The following is a 14,506-nucleotide window of genomic DNA, read 5'->3' as shown; positions in this document are numbered from 1 at the left end:
TCCTGGCAGGGACAGGATCCAGCTGCGACTTTTAACTGAAAACTTCCATTACTGTCAACTTCAGCAAGATGTTTCTGTCACAGAATGAGATGAAAGTCGTGCCGGGGTGTTTAACAAACTCAAATTAATGCCCACTTTAATGAGGCTCTTTCTCAGATCCTTTCAATTGGATGTTGGGGGCGAGGAGAAAATGCAGCCTTTGCATATGATCCTGAGAAGGCACAGAGTGCCGAGGTAGACTTCAGTCCCTCAGTTAAAAGATATTAAAAACACAGAAATTGCCCTCTGATCTAAGATGACACACCGGATGATAATGATAAAGCTGACAGTCATCGGAAACACACTTTGATCGGTCCAGAGTGAATTATCTCGACAGCTATCAGACCATTAGCCTTGCAATTTTATAGATATTCTAGGTCTTCAGAGGAAGAATTCTGAATGGGTGATTCCTGATTTTTAATGTATACTGTAGCCAAAGCCAAGTCACATTTTTACACTAAAATCCAACACTTATAAAGAGACCAGATTTCCATCAGCTTTTCATGTACTTTGAGATTGTTGCAATCAGAGTGCAGAGGTTGTGTTCACTGGGAAGCTGCTGAGCTCTGTTCAGTTACATGCAAGTGTGAACCTATCGTGACGTCACTCATTAGTTTGTGGAGTACCGTTCTGAAGCCTCGAATTCGGCGTTGCGCCACGACAGTTGGACGGAGCAAGGGCGAGCCAGCGGAGCATTTGTAGACATGTTAAATGCTAATATGCTAGCAAATCAAAAGTCACTATTATTGTAGTTTCTGACTTGTAAATACAGTTTGGGTTACCATCCAAGGTATGACTGCTCAATTTGGTGCTAAGTAATATTGAAAAGCCTGAAAATGGTCTTGTCTTTCTGTCAGTAAGACTGATAATCATTATTAAAAACGTCAAGTAAACATACATCGCTATCTTCCATCCAACATGAACCACATAAATTTGATTGTTAACAAGTTGGCCTTTTCTCTGGCGCCACCTCAGGTCAAACTTTACATATTTTTGCCCCACTTGTGGCAAAGATTCAAGAGTAAAATTGTCCATTTCTCATTAATATGTGTTTCTCAAAATGAGCTTTTCACACACAGTAACCAACAGTTCCTAACTAAGAGCAATGTAGGAAATGATAACATAAAAACTTTAAATACATAATACATTAGAGAACGTGAACATGCTTGTTCTGGGTGCAGCACAGCCTCCATGTTTTTCTGGAAGGAGCAAGGGACTGTAAGATGTTTACTTTGAAACTGTTGACAGTGATGAATGAGAGAATGGGGAGAGGGGCCTTGGAAAAACTCACGAAACGCTGACGGAGGGCAGGAGCGTGACTTAAAGTAAGGGACAAGAAACAGTACACGTGTCCTGAAACCAGGATCAGTGTTTTCGAAACATCTGCCTGTTTTATAGAAGAGAGTTAAATAATTTTCTTTTGAAAAAAAACTCCCTGGCAACTTGTCAGTACGGGTGATTATTTCACTGACAGGTCTCGATAGTGAAATATGGTGAGAGCCTCTCCCTGGCCCTTTTGCAGCCTTTTCCGGCAGAGACATAATGAATTGTGATGCCAGCTGTCAGGGTGCTGCTGCCAGGGTGCAGACGTTGGGAATAAAAAAGTGATTTTGAGGTGCATAGCATGATTCCACTGTAGATGTATTTTTTTGGAAGGCCAGAGGGTTGTGAGGAAGGTGTGGGAGGTCACGCTGGAATGGCTGACGACACAAAAACCCATTTAAAGGGGTAAAAAAAAAATCCATGGAGTCACCAGTCAGACAGATTAAGGGAGGTAGGGGACCGTGTACTGTAATTGGAAAATGTTTTTTCTCTGTCAGTCACACCATGATGTTTTCTTACCGTGTTTCCCTTTTTTTGGACATCTAAAGTGCAGACGAGGTCAAAGCCAATAATTGGATTAGTGATCAAAATATTGTGCTGGAGAGCGTCTCCCGGGGAGGGGGATTGACCACATTCATTTTCACCACATAAAACAAAACACAGAAACAAAGAGGTAAAAATGTCAGCCTTATTTGCAACTTGAGCAATATTGAATCAGGGATTTGGACATAGCTCCAGGCTAGATGGAGGCCTGTTTGAATTTTTTTTCGGTTTCAGTTGACGATGTCGGAAGCTCCTGGGAAAGAAAAAGATCATAATGAAAAATGAAACCTTGTTATCTTTGTGGCTAAACCTTTCCTATAGAAGAAAAAATGCCAAATAGTTCTTTTTTCCTTTTTTTTCAAATTAATACTAATACCAAATCCATGCTCATGCATTCATGGTGCGCCAGCAGGAATAACAGGCCTGCTGTAAGCTCTGTTTGAGTGCGTTTAAGATTGTATGTAAAGGACCAGTGTGCAGGATTTAATAGCATCTAGCGGCACAGTTGTGGATTTCCCTGCTTCACCCTCCTCTTCCAAGTGCGAAGGAAAACCTACAGTGGCTGCAAAAATGGGCCTATCTAGAAACAGTGTTTTGTTTGTTCCTTCTAGGCTGCTGTAGAAACATATCGATTCTTATTTCCACGTAGTTATAGATGAATGAAAACACAGTTATGCACATTAAACTCGATTTCTGCCAATAGATCCTCCTGAATGTTACACGCTGGACCTTTAAAGCAGATACAGTATAAGGAACTCTGTTGTATTGATTCTGGCGGCCCCTGTGGACAATGGTGGTAGTGTTTCCACCAACTCTTTCAAGGGGAATCCTACCAAATCTGACCCGCTGACAGTTAAATCGAAGTCATAAAGCTTCAAGATAAGCCCAAATTTTTCTCTCAAGTTGAAGCATGTTCCACCGGCTAGATCTGTATTTACCTTGATTTGTGTCTGTTTGCCTCCTTTCACATCTTTACATTGACTTTATATGCAATTGTGCTGCCTCTAAAAACATTTACTTTGCCTTGGAAACTATTGAGCATTTTGTCTTACCAAACATCAGGTGGTGAACTTACTTTCTCATTTCTTTATTTTGAAAAAAAAAAAAAAAAGAGGAGAATAGATGAACAGCTACCTTAACTGGATATTCCTAAAGTAAAATAGAAGGCCACACAGGTATTTTTGCCGGTGCATCATACATTTCAACATTAAAACAAGTTAATAATCACTATTGTAAGAATAAATCATATTTTAAAGAGGCATTTCATTCTGAATTATATATATATTTGTGATTTAATCAAACCTTACTCGTCATTACCTTCATCAAGAGAGGCAGCTGTCAAGAAACATTCAGCAGTCAGTAACTCGATAAACAGAAAACGTTGAAACAAACATCTATAATTAAGTGCAATCTGCTTCTACTTTAAGATCATGTGCAAGACATGTTGTCCTCTGCCACTGCCATGTCCCATCTGAACATTTTCAAGTGTTCTTCCTGTAAGCTGAATTACTTGATCAACACACCAGTGAAATGACATTTCCTTGTGCAGTGATCAGGCTTATTGATGAGTTATCTTATCTGGAGTTTGTAACAAAAATAATTCCCCCTGGGATTATTAAAGTATTTCTGATTCTGATTCTGAAATAATGAGTTCAGCTGAGGCTTATTTCCATCAGCACTCATTCATCATCAGCAGCCATATGTGTTCAAATGTGCAAACAGGCTTGAGAAAACCTCTCAGGGACTGGGGGCCATCGACTGGCGTTTTGTTGGAATCCAATAATTATGTTGCGGCTAATCGCTGTCCATTATTCAGCCTGGGTTCAATCTGCAACAAACACCTCCATCTTTCAGTCACCTCCTCTCTTCGTGATACACAGTCAGGGAAACACACACTCAAACACGGACATGATTATCTAATAGACTGCGGGGAGGATAATTACATAAACTAATCAATACCACCTCATTAGGAGAACTGTTTCGGCTAAAAGGTCAATCTCACCACCCAACACAGCCCTTTCACTGTATATATTAAGAGGAAAACATCATTTTGCCTGAATGCCAATATAGGTTTATCCAAAAACACCTCAGCGGTAATGCATTTACAGGAGGACAACAAGGCAGACTGAGGGACATAACAGTAAAGTTCGGCTCTTTAATGTCCTTGAAATGGCAATAAAGCTGCCCTGATGGCTGGCTCTGTTTTGTTGCTGCTGCAAGCCCTTTACATTTGTGATCAACCCGCACAAACACTGCATTCAGACTGGAGGAACCCGTGGAGAGTTCAGCTGGAAAACTCAATATGAGGATGATTGAAAATGTGTTTTTCTAGGAGTGGTTTAATGCAAATATTCGCTGGTTTATTTCCCTGAAATGAGTTTCTGAGAGTTAAGAGTCGCTTCACCCAGAAAATACAGACAAATATATTCCCTCATTTACCTGTAGCCATGCAAGTACATAAGGTTCCATCTGCTCAGCTTTTAAGATGTCCATACCTGAGGTCTCTTCCTCCACTGTAACACAATGAGGGGAATATGTTTGTAGTGCTCACAGCATTGAAAGATGACAGATTTAACAGCAACATCACTTTGCAGGAACTATGTCCCCATTACTCCGGATAATAGAAAGAACATGCTGTCAACATCTGAACTACTACTACTACGGATATTATTGGCCACTATTGGCCTATCACACACATATTGGTGTCGGTGTATATGTTATCCGATATGTGTTTATATGAAAACTGTTTATATAAAAAAAATGCTTCCTGCCATATGCTGGTGCACTGTGATTTACAGTACTGTGGCAACCTGCTGACAATTTAACATAAAGTTATTTGTTTAAGAAGGAAGCCTTTGAGTACCTTTGCATATTCATATCAGGGCAAAATCAGTGCACTCCAAAATCGGTGTTGGTCGGGCTCTACTACTTTCTAACACACACATAGTCCAACATTCTCCAAACCTGGGCAAATAAAACTCTCTTATTGTGAGAAGATTTGTGTAATTTGGGTGAACTGACCCTTTAAAGTCTTCTGATCACCATCAGAATGACTATCCCTGAACCAAAACCTCTCAGATACACACAGCGTTTCCATCAGCAGACATAAACCCTGCAGAAATGTCTCTCAACACGACCCTGAACCTCCTGGCTGTTTACTCACTGTAGGGGTGCGCTCACACCATGATTGTTTATTATCTCTTATGTAATATCCTGCGGGGAGTCTATTAGTCAGTGCGACTCAGCAGTTAAATTCTGATTTATTCTTGCAAACACTGCAGAGCTTGGTTTGTCTAGACTAATATTCACTTTGTGGTGGCGTCCAATAACGATGGAAACCAAGCTACATGTATTATCCATGCAAACATTATGTATGGCAGCTGCTCTGATTCACAGATACATTGTTGCCATCCATTAAATAATTAAATGAAAGAAATCCAGATTTGTTCACTAATACATTTATATATTACAACAATTTATGCAGGTGCTTCAAACAGAGTCATCTCATCCATGGGGGTACACGTGAAGAGAACCTATTTATTCCTACTATTCATGTATGACATAACAGACAGCGTGTAGAAACACTTTATTATACAGGCTCGCTATTTCCTCATAACTCCCTACTTATTTCCCCATAATAGTCCTAGAAATAATGTAATTTGGTACTAATTATACTCTTTTTAAACCCAATATTTATTGATCATTCATTTATTATTAGAAACTTTATTATTCTTCTGTGTTAAATTTGCCAATGTTTGGATGTTGAGCTGTGCACTGATCTAAAGACTCTTGGTTACACCAGAGTAGCAATTCATTGTAATGAATTTAAGTGTTTAACTTGAACACTTTATTTGAACTATAATTAATAATCACAATCAAATTTCATAGTTATTTCAAGGAGATTTGCAAAGACATTAACAAGAAATAGTGAGAAATGTAAAAAAGTATTACTAATATTTCAATGAAAACGTTTTTGAAATAAAATAAGTACTTCAAGGTGATTTCTATCAGCCTTTTTAGCTTTTCCTCAATATGCCAACTTTTGCCATCTTAGCTAAGTGCCCAAGGACTCAAAAACCTTTTAGATAATTAGAAAAAAGCTGACCTGTTAGGTCTCTTAGGTTTTTTTAATGCACAAATTGAAAATGTGCATAAGAACAGGAAGGTGCAAACTCCCTTAATGTTAAAGGGATAGTTCTAAATTTTGGGAATTGTGTTTTTTTGCCCACCATTCAAGGGTTATGGTAGAGTGAATGGTCAAACTCAACTCAAGCATAAAACTCAACTTTTTTGTGGCTTGTACAAGTACTGTATGTTTGGAGTGTGCGGCCTTCTTCACCCCGTGCTGCTGTGCCGAGCTGTAACAGACTCATTGCCGCCTCCTCCGTATTAACACAACGGACACACGGCCACTCGCTGAAGACTGCAGTTGTAATTGGTGTTTTTTTCTCCCACTGGACAAACACTTTGTGGATCTTTGTGTATTTATTTGATACAGATCTTTTACGTAATTCCCAGCAAAGCAGTGCATTTCCCAAAAATATTCCTTCAAGCTAAGTCTAGTGTGTAAGATTTAGGGGGCTCTATTTGCAGAATAAGGCAGAAATGGAATATAATATTCATCATTTTCAATTTCAATGTACAGTGACCATGAAACTGGTGAAAAATGGCAGTGTTTGGTTTGTCAGTTCTGGGCTACTGTAGAAACATGGTGGTTCAACATGGTGGACTCATGACTCATTGTAAGGTAATAAAAACATTAAGATTCTTATATGAATATATGCTAATGAAAATTAGAAAAAGAAAATAAGCATATTACATTTATTTTCTGCCATATTCAGCAAATAGAACCATCGAAATCTTTCAGACTGGACCTTCAACTTGGATGTGCATTAAAAAATAAACCTCTTGTTCCTTGGCCGATGGCTGAACTTTCCACCAGTCCATTATTTCTGAGACAGTCTGACAGACAAACAATTCAGACCAAAGACATAACATCCTTAGTGGACGAAATGCAATCCAATGTAACCCCCAACACTTACTTCACTCTCAAAATTGACTATATAGTTCAATCAACACCTGACAGTCTCAACAAAAACTGTACATGGCAATCGAAGGTCGTAGGGACTATTGTATTGAACTGCAGTGCATTATACATGTTTGTGTCCGCCCCTTGTGCTTCACCCGTAGTGATTTGACCTAGATCATTTTAACACATTCACCAGTGAGACACTCGCATCATATTTTCATTTTATTCCTAGTATAAGAGACATACAATGGTATTCTGTGAGACCAAATTCATAGTAATTCAAGAGGCGTAGCCTGAAAATCAAACAGGAAAAAAAAAACATAATACTGAATCAATGAGACCCCGCCCAGATAGAATGTATTTACACCAAATCAAATACTGATAGAGCTTTTAGAGGCGAGACGGCTCCCTCTCCCATACAATCTGTCACCGGCAGATAAAAAAAAGAAACACACTTCCACTCATCAAACACTGTAGCTGCCACAATTCCTCTTATGAAACATTACGGTCACGACCTTAAATCAAGCTGGATGTTTTTTATTTGTTATTCGAAAGCTATTTAATGCTCCGCTGCCTGTTAATATCCAAATCAACTATTTTTTTTTCTTTTCAACAAACGCTGTGGTCGGACGTATTTTCCTTTATTTACCGGAGTTGGAGTATGAATAGTAAACTTTATATTAGGTCAAATGAGCTCTGGGAAATTTCAATCAATAAACACCACTTTCAGATACAGTAAATAGTGTAGTGCTGTTTTCACAGAATTGATCACGGTTCCAGTCAACCGTGGTCAAAGTGACTCTGCTGAAAAGTGCAACAGCGGAGAGTCCTGAAGCTGTGATATTTCTGAGGCAGGGCCGACGGGGCATCGCTATCCCTGAGGTAGTCCCTCAGCAGATGTTCAGCGACATGGCCACCTGGGAAACCACGATTCCACGAATATATCGATCCAATAGACAATCTCAGCTTGTCGGATCAGAGTTCATTGCACTTCTCCATGTTTCCACATATTTCCTAAACAGAAACTTTGTTATCTCCACTCCCGTTCATTTGCTTTCTATACTATTGAAGTTGACACCCGGCTGGCACAGGGAAGTCAAAATCTACAGCAGTAACCATTGTAGAAGTCCAGTTTCATGCCTTCATCCTGCATCTATTTTCATATAAAACCAAAACAATGTAGTGTGTAACTATTTCCTCTGGATGAGAACTAAAAAAAGTAAAAAAATATTTCTTAACATTAAGCGTCAAGCAGAACAAAAAAAAAACACATTCTTGCTCTATCTATTGACTTCTACAATGGCTACAGGTCTGTAGCTGATAACTTAAGAGGAACTGTGAACTGCTCCTTTAGAAACCAGAAGAAAGGCTAACGCTACTGCTCAAAGAACAAAAAAGTTAACCATGGCACCTATAGGGAAAGTGACACCCAGTGGAAAGTGACATAATATGGAGGCAGTCAAACCTGAATGTCTGCAGTCTCAGGCTGTATCTACTTACTTTGCCAAACACTCCCAAAAATATCTGCAGGCTCACACTTCTGGGATAAAAAAACAAACAAACAAAAAAACCCAAAGAGAAATGAAGGGTTTCATTCCAAAACATTGTATCCATCTTGGAAAAAAATATATATCTGGAGTTTTATAACAGATGATAATTTGGAAAATATTACTTTGTAAAAAAAAAAAAAATACTCAAGATATAACATAACATCTGGTTCATTGGCGAGTGTTACAATCATATTCGCAGTTATAAGTTTATCAGAACAGGTGACAAATTTTTAAATGACAAATATCTCATTCTGGAATGAAACTCTTCAAATATACAATAGATACTGAATGACACATACTGACAACCATAGAAAATGAAACACCTACCATATACTGTAGCATAGTAGCCATCTGAGCCCCTTGCATTAACCCCTACCCCCATGTCACACACTATTATTAAATAAGGCACACATTTACACATACAGTTAAAATTTGGCTAGTAATTATTCCTTTATTTACAACCAATAGCCACAAAGTTAATAATTAGAATAACTGCAGTCCGTTCTATGTTTTACGTTCATTCTCATAATGCCAGATGGCACGGCATTTTTGACTTGTCCTCTTTGGGTCCAAAATAGAGTATACAGTTTTGTTTATTTCCATTTCGGAGGATGTTAGACCCACTAGATTTGTGGAGCACCAATCTTAGAGAAACATTCTTGAGGAACTTAAATGGACCCGAATGCGTCACTTCTGACCTGACATCTGCTGGGACAGGAAAATAAAAGAGAGAGAAAGACAAGTATAGCTGCTTTGTTGAAGTATTTCCTTTCTCTTGTCAACACGAACAAATTTGGTTCAGTGTTATTAGTCAACTGACAATGGGCTGTATTGATGAAGTGCATGATTTGGTGTCCCTAAGATATTTCTTAGGGGGTAGGGGGGATCGTTTGATATGCCCAAAGATGAAAGAGTATAGTAAGGCAAAGACATAACTACTTTCAGGGGAGTTTGCTGACTTTTCACCACAGGTTACATATACTGCATATGTATATGTATACATATACGGTGTGGATATAAACACACATATATATACACACACATGCATAATATAAACACATTCGAGGGTGGGGCGGGTGGGGACTGGTTACCAACACTACATCAGAAAAGGTTAAGCAAAAGCATGAATCTAAGCATCGCAGGAGCCTCTGGCTTTTAAGTCTTCAAGATGACTGATGTGTAAAGTTTTTCCAACATCAATGCGTCCCAAAACTAAGTTGCATTGTAAATCCACACTGAGGACATTGGCAGCCTAATATAAGGAGGTGGCGTCACGTCACCCGAGTCAGCAGTTCTATAATAAGCAAGTAGCTGAGCAATACCAATATGGTACAAAGATATTCGTTGGACAAAAAGAAGAGGGAAAAACAAGTTTGGTTGAGGCTTTCGTCCACAGTGACACTGGCTGCCACGCGATTCGCTGTGTTTTCTTGTGAAGGTCTGCAACCTCAAACCCACTGCATTTCTTCAAAAGGAAGTTCCTTAAAGAAGACACAATGAGGGAGACTCCCTCTCTAGTCCAGGAGTGTACCTCCTCAGTAGTTGAACTTTCCCTGTTGGTTGACTGGGGACGTGGCAGGTATGAACAGGGGCTTGGGAGGGACGTCAGGTTTGAGAGAGGAGGCCCGGCGGACTATAGCGCCCCTGTGCTGGACCTCTTGCTGCTCTCCATTGTAGCTGTGCTGGCGTGTCAGGTACCCATTGGGGATGAGGGGGTAGTGAACCTCGCAGGCGCTGCCTGTCGAGTTCATCCGTGCCAGGAGGGGAGGTGGCTGATGAGGCCCACCATTTCGTTGGCTGAAGCTGTGCTGACGAGGAATCATCCCTCCTCCACCTCCTCCTCCTCCACTGCCTCCGTTGGGCATCTTGTTGGCTGCAGCCAACAGTGAGTGCCTCTGGGAGGAGTGCCTCCTCTCCAGAGTGGACTGGTGGTGTGGGGGAATGTCCGGTGGAACATCCATGCGTCGGGTGAGGCTGTCTCGGGGCAAAGTGGATGAGCTGTAGTAGGGGGCTGATTCTGTCTCAGGAATCTGAGGTTGGATGCGGTTGGCGAATGCTAGCTGACCTCCACCACCGCTGGCCATCAGACCAGATGGGCTCATTAACTGGGAGTTCTTGCTGCTGCTTGCATCGTGGATGTGCTTCAGGAGCTCATCCAGAGAGGTAACTTCCATCACCTTCTGAGAGTAACCAGGGTAAGGCTGCTGAGATAACACACGTTCAACATTATGGATTTTACGTTCTTCCGGATGGAGGTGACCAACTAGTGGCTGCCCATTGGATAGGCCATGAGGGTAAGGGAAGACCTGTTGATGAAGTAGGGCTGAGCTGGGCCTGGAGCCAATGTTGTGGGACTTTGGTTCCTTGGCATTGTTGCAATTCTGGTTCTTCTCCCACTGGTTCTTGAAGGCTTTCATGCTTTTGATGGGCAGTTCTGGGGTCGAGTCTGGTGTAGGCAGACCAGACAGCTCTGAAGAATGGTGGAGGTGGTGGTGGTGGTGGTGCGGATGGACCAGGTCTCCCATTGTCATTCCGGGATGGCCGTTTCTCCTTGGTGGGTGATGCTCCTTGCTGCTGGCGAAGAAAGAGTTGTAGATCTTTGGAGATGAGACCTCCAGCTTGTCGTCCTTACTCTGACTGTCCAGAAGGCCATTGAGCTTCGCCAGACTGCGAAGGGACAGGGCATGCGGTATAGGGGCCTCAGGATCTTTCGACAACTTCTTGGTCTTGTGGCCTGTGTGGTTACAGTAGCAGGAGACCAGAAAGCCAGAGAGGAAAGCGCCAAGGACAAAGGCCACCAAAACACAAGCGATCAGGAGAGTATAATGGACACTGTGATTGGTCTTCTCCAGCTCTGGCGGTCGCCTCACACCTTAAAAACAGAAAAAGATTGAGAAAAGGGTACTTCAGTTAGAGCTTTACTGACTGAGCCAGAGAAAAAAAAAACACATTTTCAAGAGCTAATATAGGTCAAGTAGCAGCTGGGACAGACAGGTTGTGTTTACAGGGGCTTCACTATGTGGGAAACAGCATGGGAGAGGTGTTTGAACTAAGCTCTTGGCTTCCTTTCCTTCCACTGTTAATAGATCAATACAGCCTTTCTTTCTAGGACCTGTGCTTTCCACGCAGACTGGCAGAGGCCAGGAGCTCCCCAGTCAGTGAGAAATCAACTCTGAAATGAGTTGGAGCTTTAAATATTGATGGGAGCACAGCAGCAGGAACCTGATGTCATTTTCACAGACTCTGCTCTCCAATGCGAGGATCAGGGGCGAGAGCACCTGGTATGATGAACGAGCCAAAAATAACAGGTCTATCCAATAGCTCACCGAGTGTGGCGCCTTTGCCAACACAGACTCAAATGAGGTTGTCAAATTCTTTCAAAATGAAGCTGAGGGGACAGTCTGTGCAACAGTGCACCAAAAACACAAGGTTACTTAGTCGAGGTAAATCTACCATGTAAATGTCCTTGGGTGATGTGACCCTAGTACTGTGTTTGCCTAATGGCGTGAAAGGCAACCCAGATAAGAGGAGTGAAACCTGCCACCTCTCATAATCAGAGCTCATTTGCAAGAGGCTGCTGCCATCTGTGGTGTCAGACCCTTTTCTCCGCCCTTAATGACAGTTTCTGTGAAACTGATTAGTCTGCGGAGGGGGACAGCTGAGCTGCACTGAGGAGGGAAAAAATGCAGGTGTTCCAAACAAGCTAAATTCAACAGCTAATGAAAGCTTCGTTGAGGAATGGAAATGGAAAATGATGTCTAAATCAAGCTTGATGATAGTTTATGAGATGTTCAGAGTGATGATGATGATGATGATGATGATTGGTAGATGAGTATAAGGGAGATCAGTTGAATAATTAGGTCTGCATTAGAGCAAATTTTTATCTTTTTCTCTGAATTAAGTGACCCAGACTTGACATAATGAAGGCTCTTTGCATCAGAAATTCTTATGAAGAATTTCACCAAATTACGATGTGGGCGATATGGATAGAATCTATCAGGGTATAATGTATAATTTATATTGCAGTAGTGATATATCCTAAACTTGTGAACTCCAGAAACTCAAATGAGATACTGATTATAGATAAAATAACCAAATATGAATGTCTTGGCTAGGCCATTCAAATGGAAAAATCAAGGTTCTTAACTACACTGATGCAAAAACTCTTTGCAATACTGTAAACCAGAGAGATTTCAGGGAGAGCTACCGAGAAAGATCTCTACTTGTTGAAAAATCGTTTCAAGGTTGTACAGTATCATGTCGACCAGGTGCATCATGATTTTTCAACTCATTTTGAAGTGTTATGCGATGAAGCCATGAACACAATCCCAATCCTCAAAACTGATAACATTCTACAGTCCTTTTGAGATGTTAGTCTCATAAGGATTTCATTTTAGTGGAATTGAGGGTGTGAGTAAAACCTCCTACATGAACTCCTGAGACAGGTGAATGGCCAAGGTGAACAATAGTCATAATGAGTTTGTGTTAAAGGAAGCATAAAGTGTCTTCCTCATTGTGTGTATGTAATAAGAGGCCAATATTACTACAGAGGTGGAAAATCTGATCAGAGACTTGGTACATTTCAGTCGAATCTCATCACAAATCCACAAGAGACAAAAGCACAAATGAGTGAAGTCTAAACTCATTTTCTTAAGCCTCAAAAGACACCTGACACCATGGTAACTACATGATGCATTTTATGGAAAGGCAAGTCATTTGCCTCCTGTCATCATTACAGCTCTAATTAGACAGAATTGTATTACAAACAGGCTAAGATACGGCCAAATTAGAATCAAACAAGGTTTATCTCTCGTCATGACGCATCTGTACGTATGAACACAATTTTAGGAGGAGTTTATTATTTAGGTCATGAAGTTACTGTGAAACTTGGCCACTTCATTTTACTCTTCATTATCTGGAGGGAATCTTTTGAGCAGGTGTGCTTGCAGAGTCTTATCTCATCGTCATGTATCACTATATTCATTTTCGTACGGTGCTTTGCTACCATTTTACAAAGAGAAAGAGAGATACTGTGGTGCACTATAATCTTTGATAATGCTTTGAATAGGGCTTCCAATTAAAAATGCTCAATTTTTAGCCATTTATTCTTATGATTGCCTCGACTTATGACCACATTAAAAAGTCATAAATCATAATTGCATCCCAGTGGGAGAGGCAATCAAAAGTGATGCCGCAGTGAGCCTGTTAATACCTCTTCTTTTAATCTTGAAAATTTGTTCTCATTACACAGGCCGCCAATCAGCTCTGTAGCATCGTTGTGGGTCCAAGTTTGTGATTCTAACTGAACAGTGTTCCGGCGGTGGCGGCGGTGTGCAGATTTTGTAATAAGCGGTGAAAGGCTGAACTTATCTCAGTGTGCTTTCTGCCTCCTGTCACCCCTGTTGCTTCCCGGTACCTGTGAGTCATCCGCTCCCTCTGGACTGCGACACCTCCCTCCCTGACAGTGGCTACAGGCCTATTGAGGAGTCCCTCCTGGTTGAGGGGTATGAGTCAAGTGCCACGACAGGGGGTGAAACGCGCAGCTGAGGTAAACAAATCCAGAGCCTACGAACGACCTGTCATAACATGTTTCATGAGCAGGCTGGATGACTCAATCACTGGGTATGTGGGACATATGGTGCCACTGGTCACAGTGAAATTAATACCCTGTGAATCATACCAACAACCTGGCAAGCTGCTAGGTGGCGCACAGGAGGTGCTGGTTAACTGTGCACACAGCGACTTGGCTTTATCTGCACTGCTTCACGAGTGTCTGGAAACTGAAGACTGGAGTTTAAAACTATACAAATATTTTAATTTAGAAAAAAAGTCAGATTACGGGGTGAGTTCGTCACCTCAAGTAGAGGCGATAATTAAAGCCGCTTTGCGCTCGCTTCACAACTTCCCTTTAATGTTTACATAGCTTCATAGTCAGTGTTCCACTCTAACATCGTCACATTATATTTCCGTTTCAACTCAACATGGTCTCGGCTCGGAGAAGGCTTAATATAGAGATACCGAA

At 41.1% G+C, this 14,506-nt stretch overlaps 1 protein-coding gene across 6 annotated transcripts in view; it reads right to left on the bottom strand.

The window, feature by feature from the left end:
• Nucleotides 1-7,143: 7,143 nt before the first annotated feature.
• sema6e (sema domain, transmembrane domain (TM), and cytoplasmic domain, (semaphorin) 6E) overlaps nucleotides 7,144-14,506 on the bottom strand; it is a 147,670-nt gene continuing 140,307 nt past the window's right edge. For all 6 annotated transcript variants that reach the window (XM_051405911.1, XM_051405916.1, XM_051405917.1 and 3 more), the window contains one exon: nucleotides 7,144-11,356. In XM_051405911.1, coding sequence (XP_051261871.1) covers nucleotides 10,020-11,356 — 1,337 coding nt within the window. In that variant the 3' untranslated portion in view covers nucleotides 7,144-10,019. The remainder of the gene's footprint in view (nucleotides 11,357-14,506) is intronic.

Source organism: Dicentrarchus labrax, unplaced genomic scaffold (genome assembly GCF_905237075.1).
Source record: "Dicentrarchus labrax unplaced genomic scaffold, dlabrax2021, whole genome shotgun sequence".
NCBI classification, from domain to species: Eukaryota; Metazoa; Chordata; class Actinopteri; family Moronidae; genus Dicentrarchus; species Dicentrarchus labrax.
The sequence above is the reverse complement of the archived record's forward strand: the minus strand, read 5'-3'. Positions and strand labels throughout refer to the sequence as shown.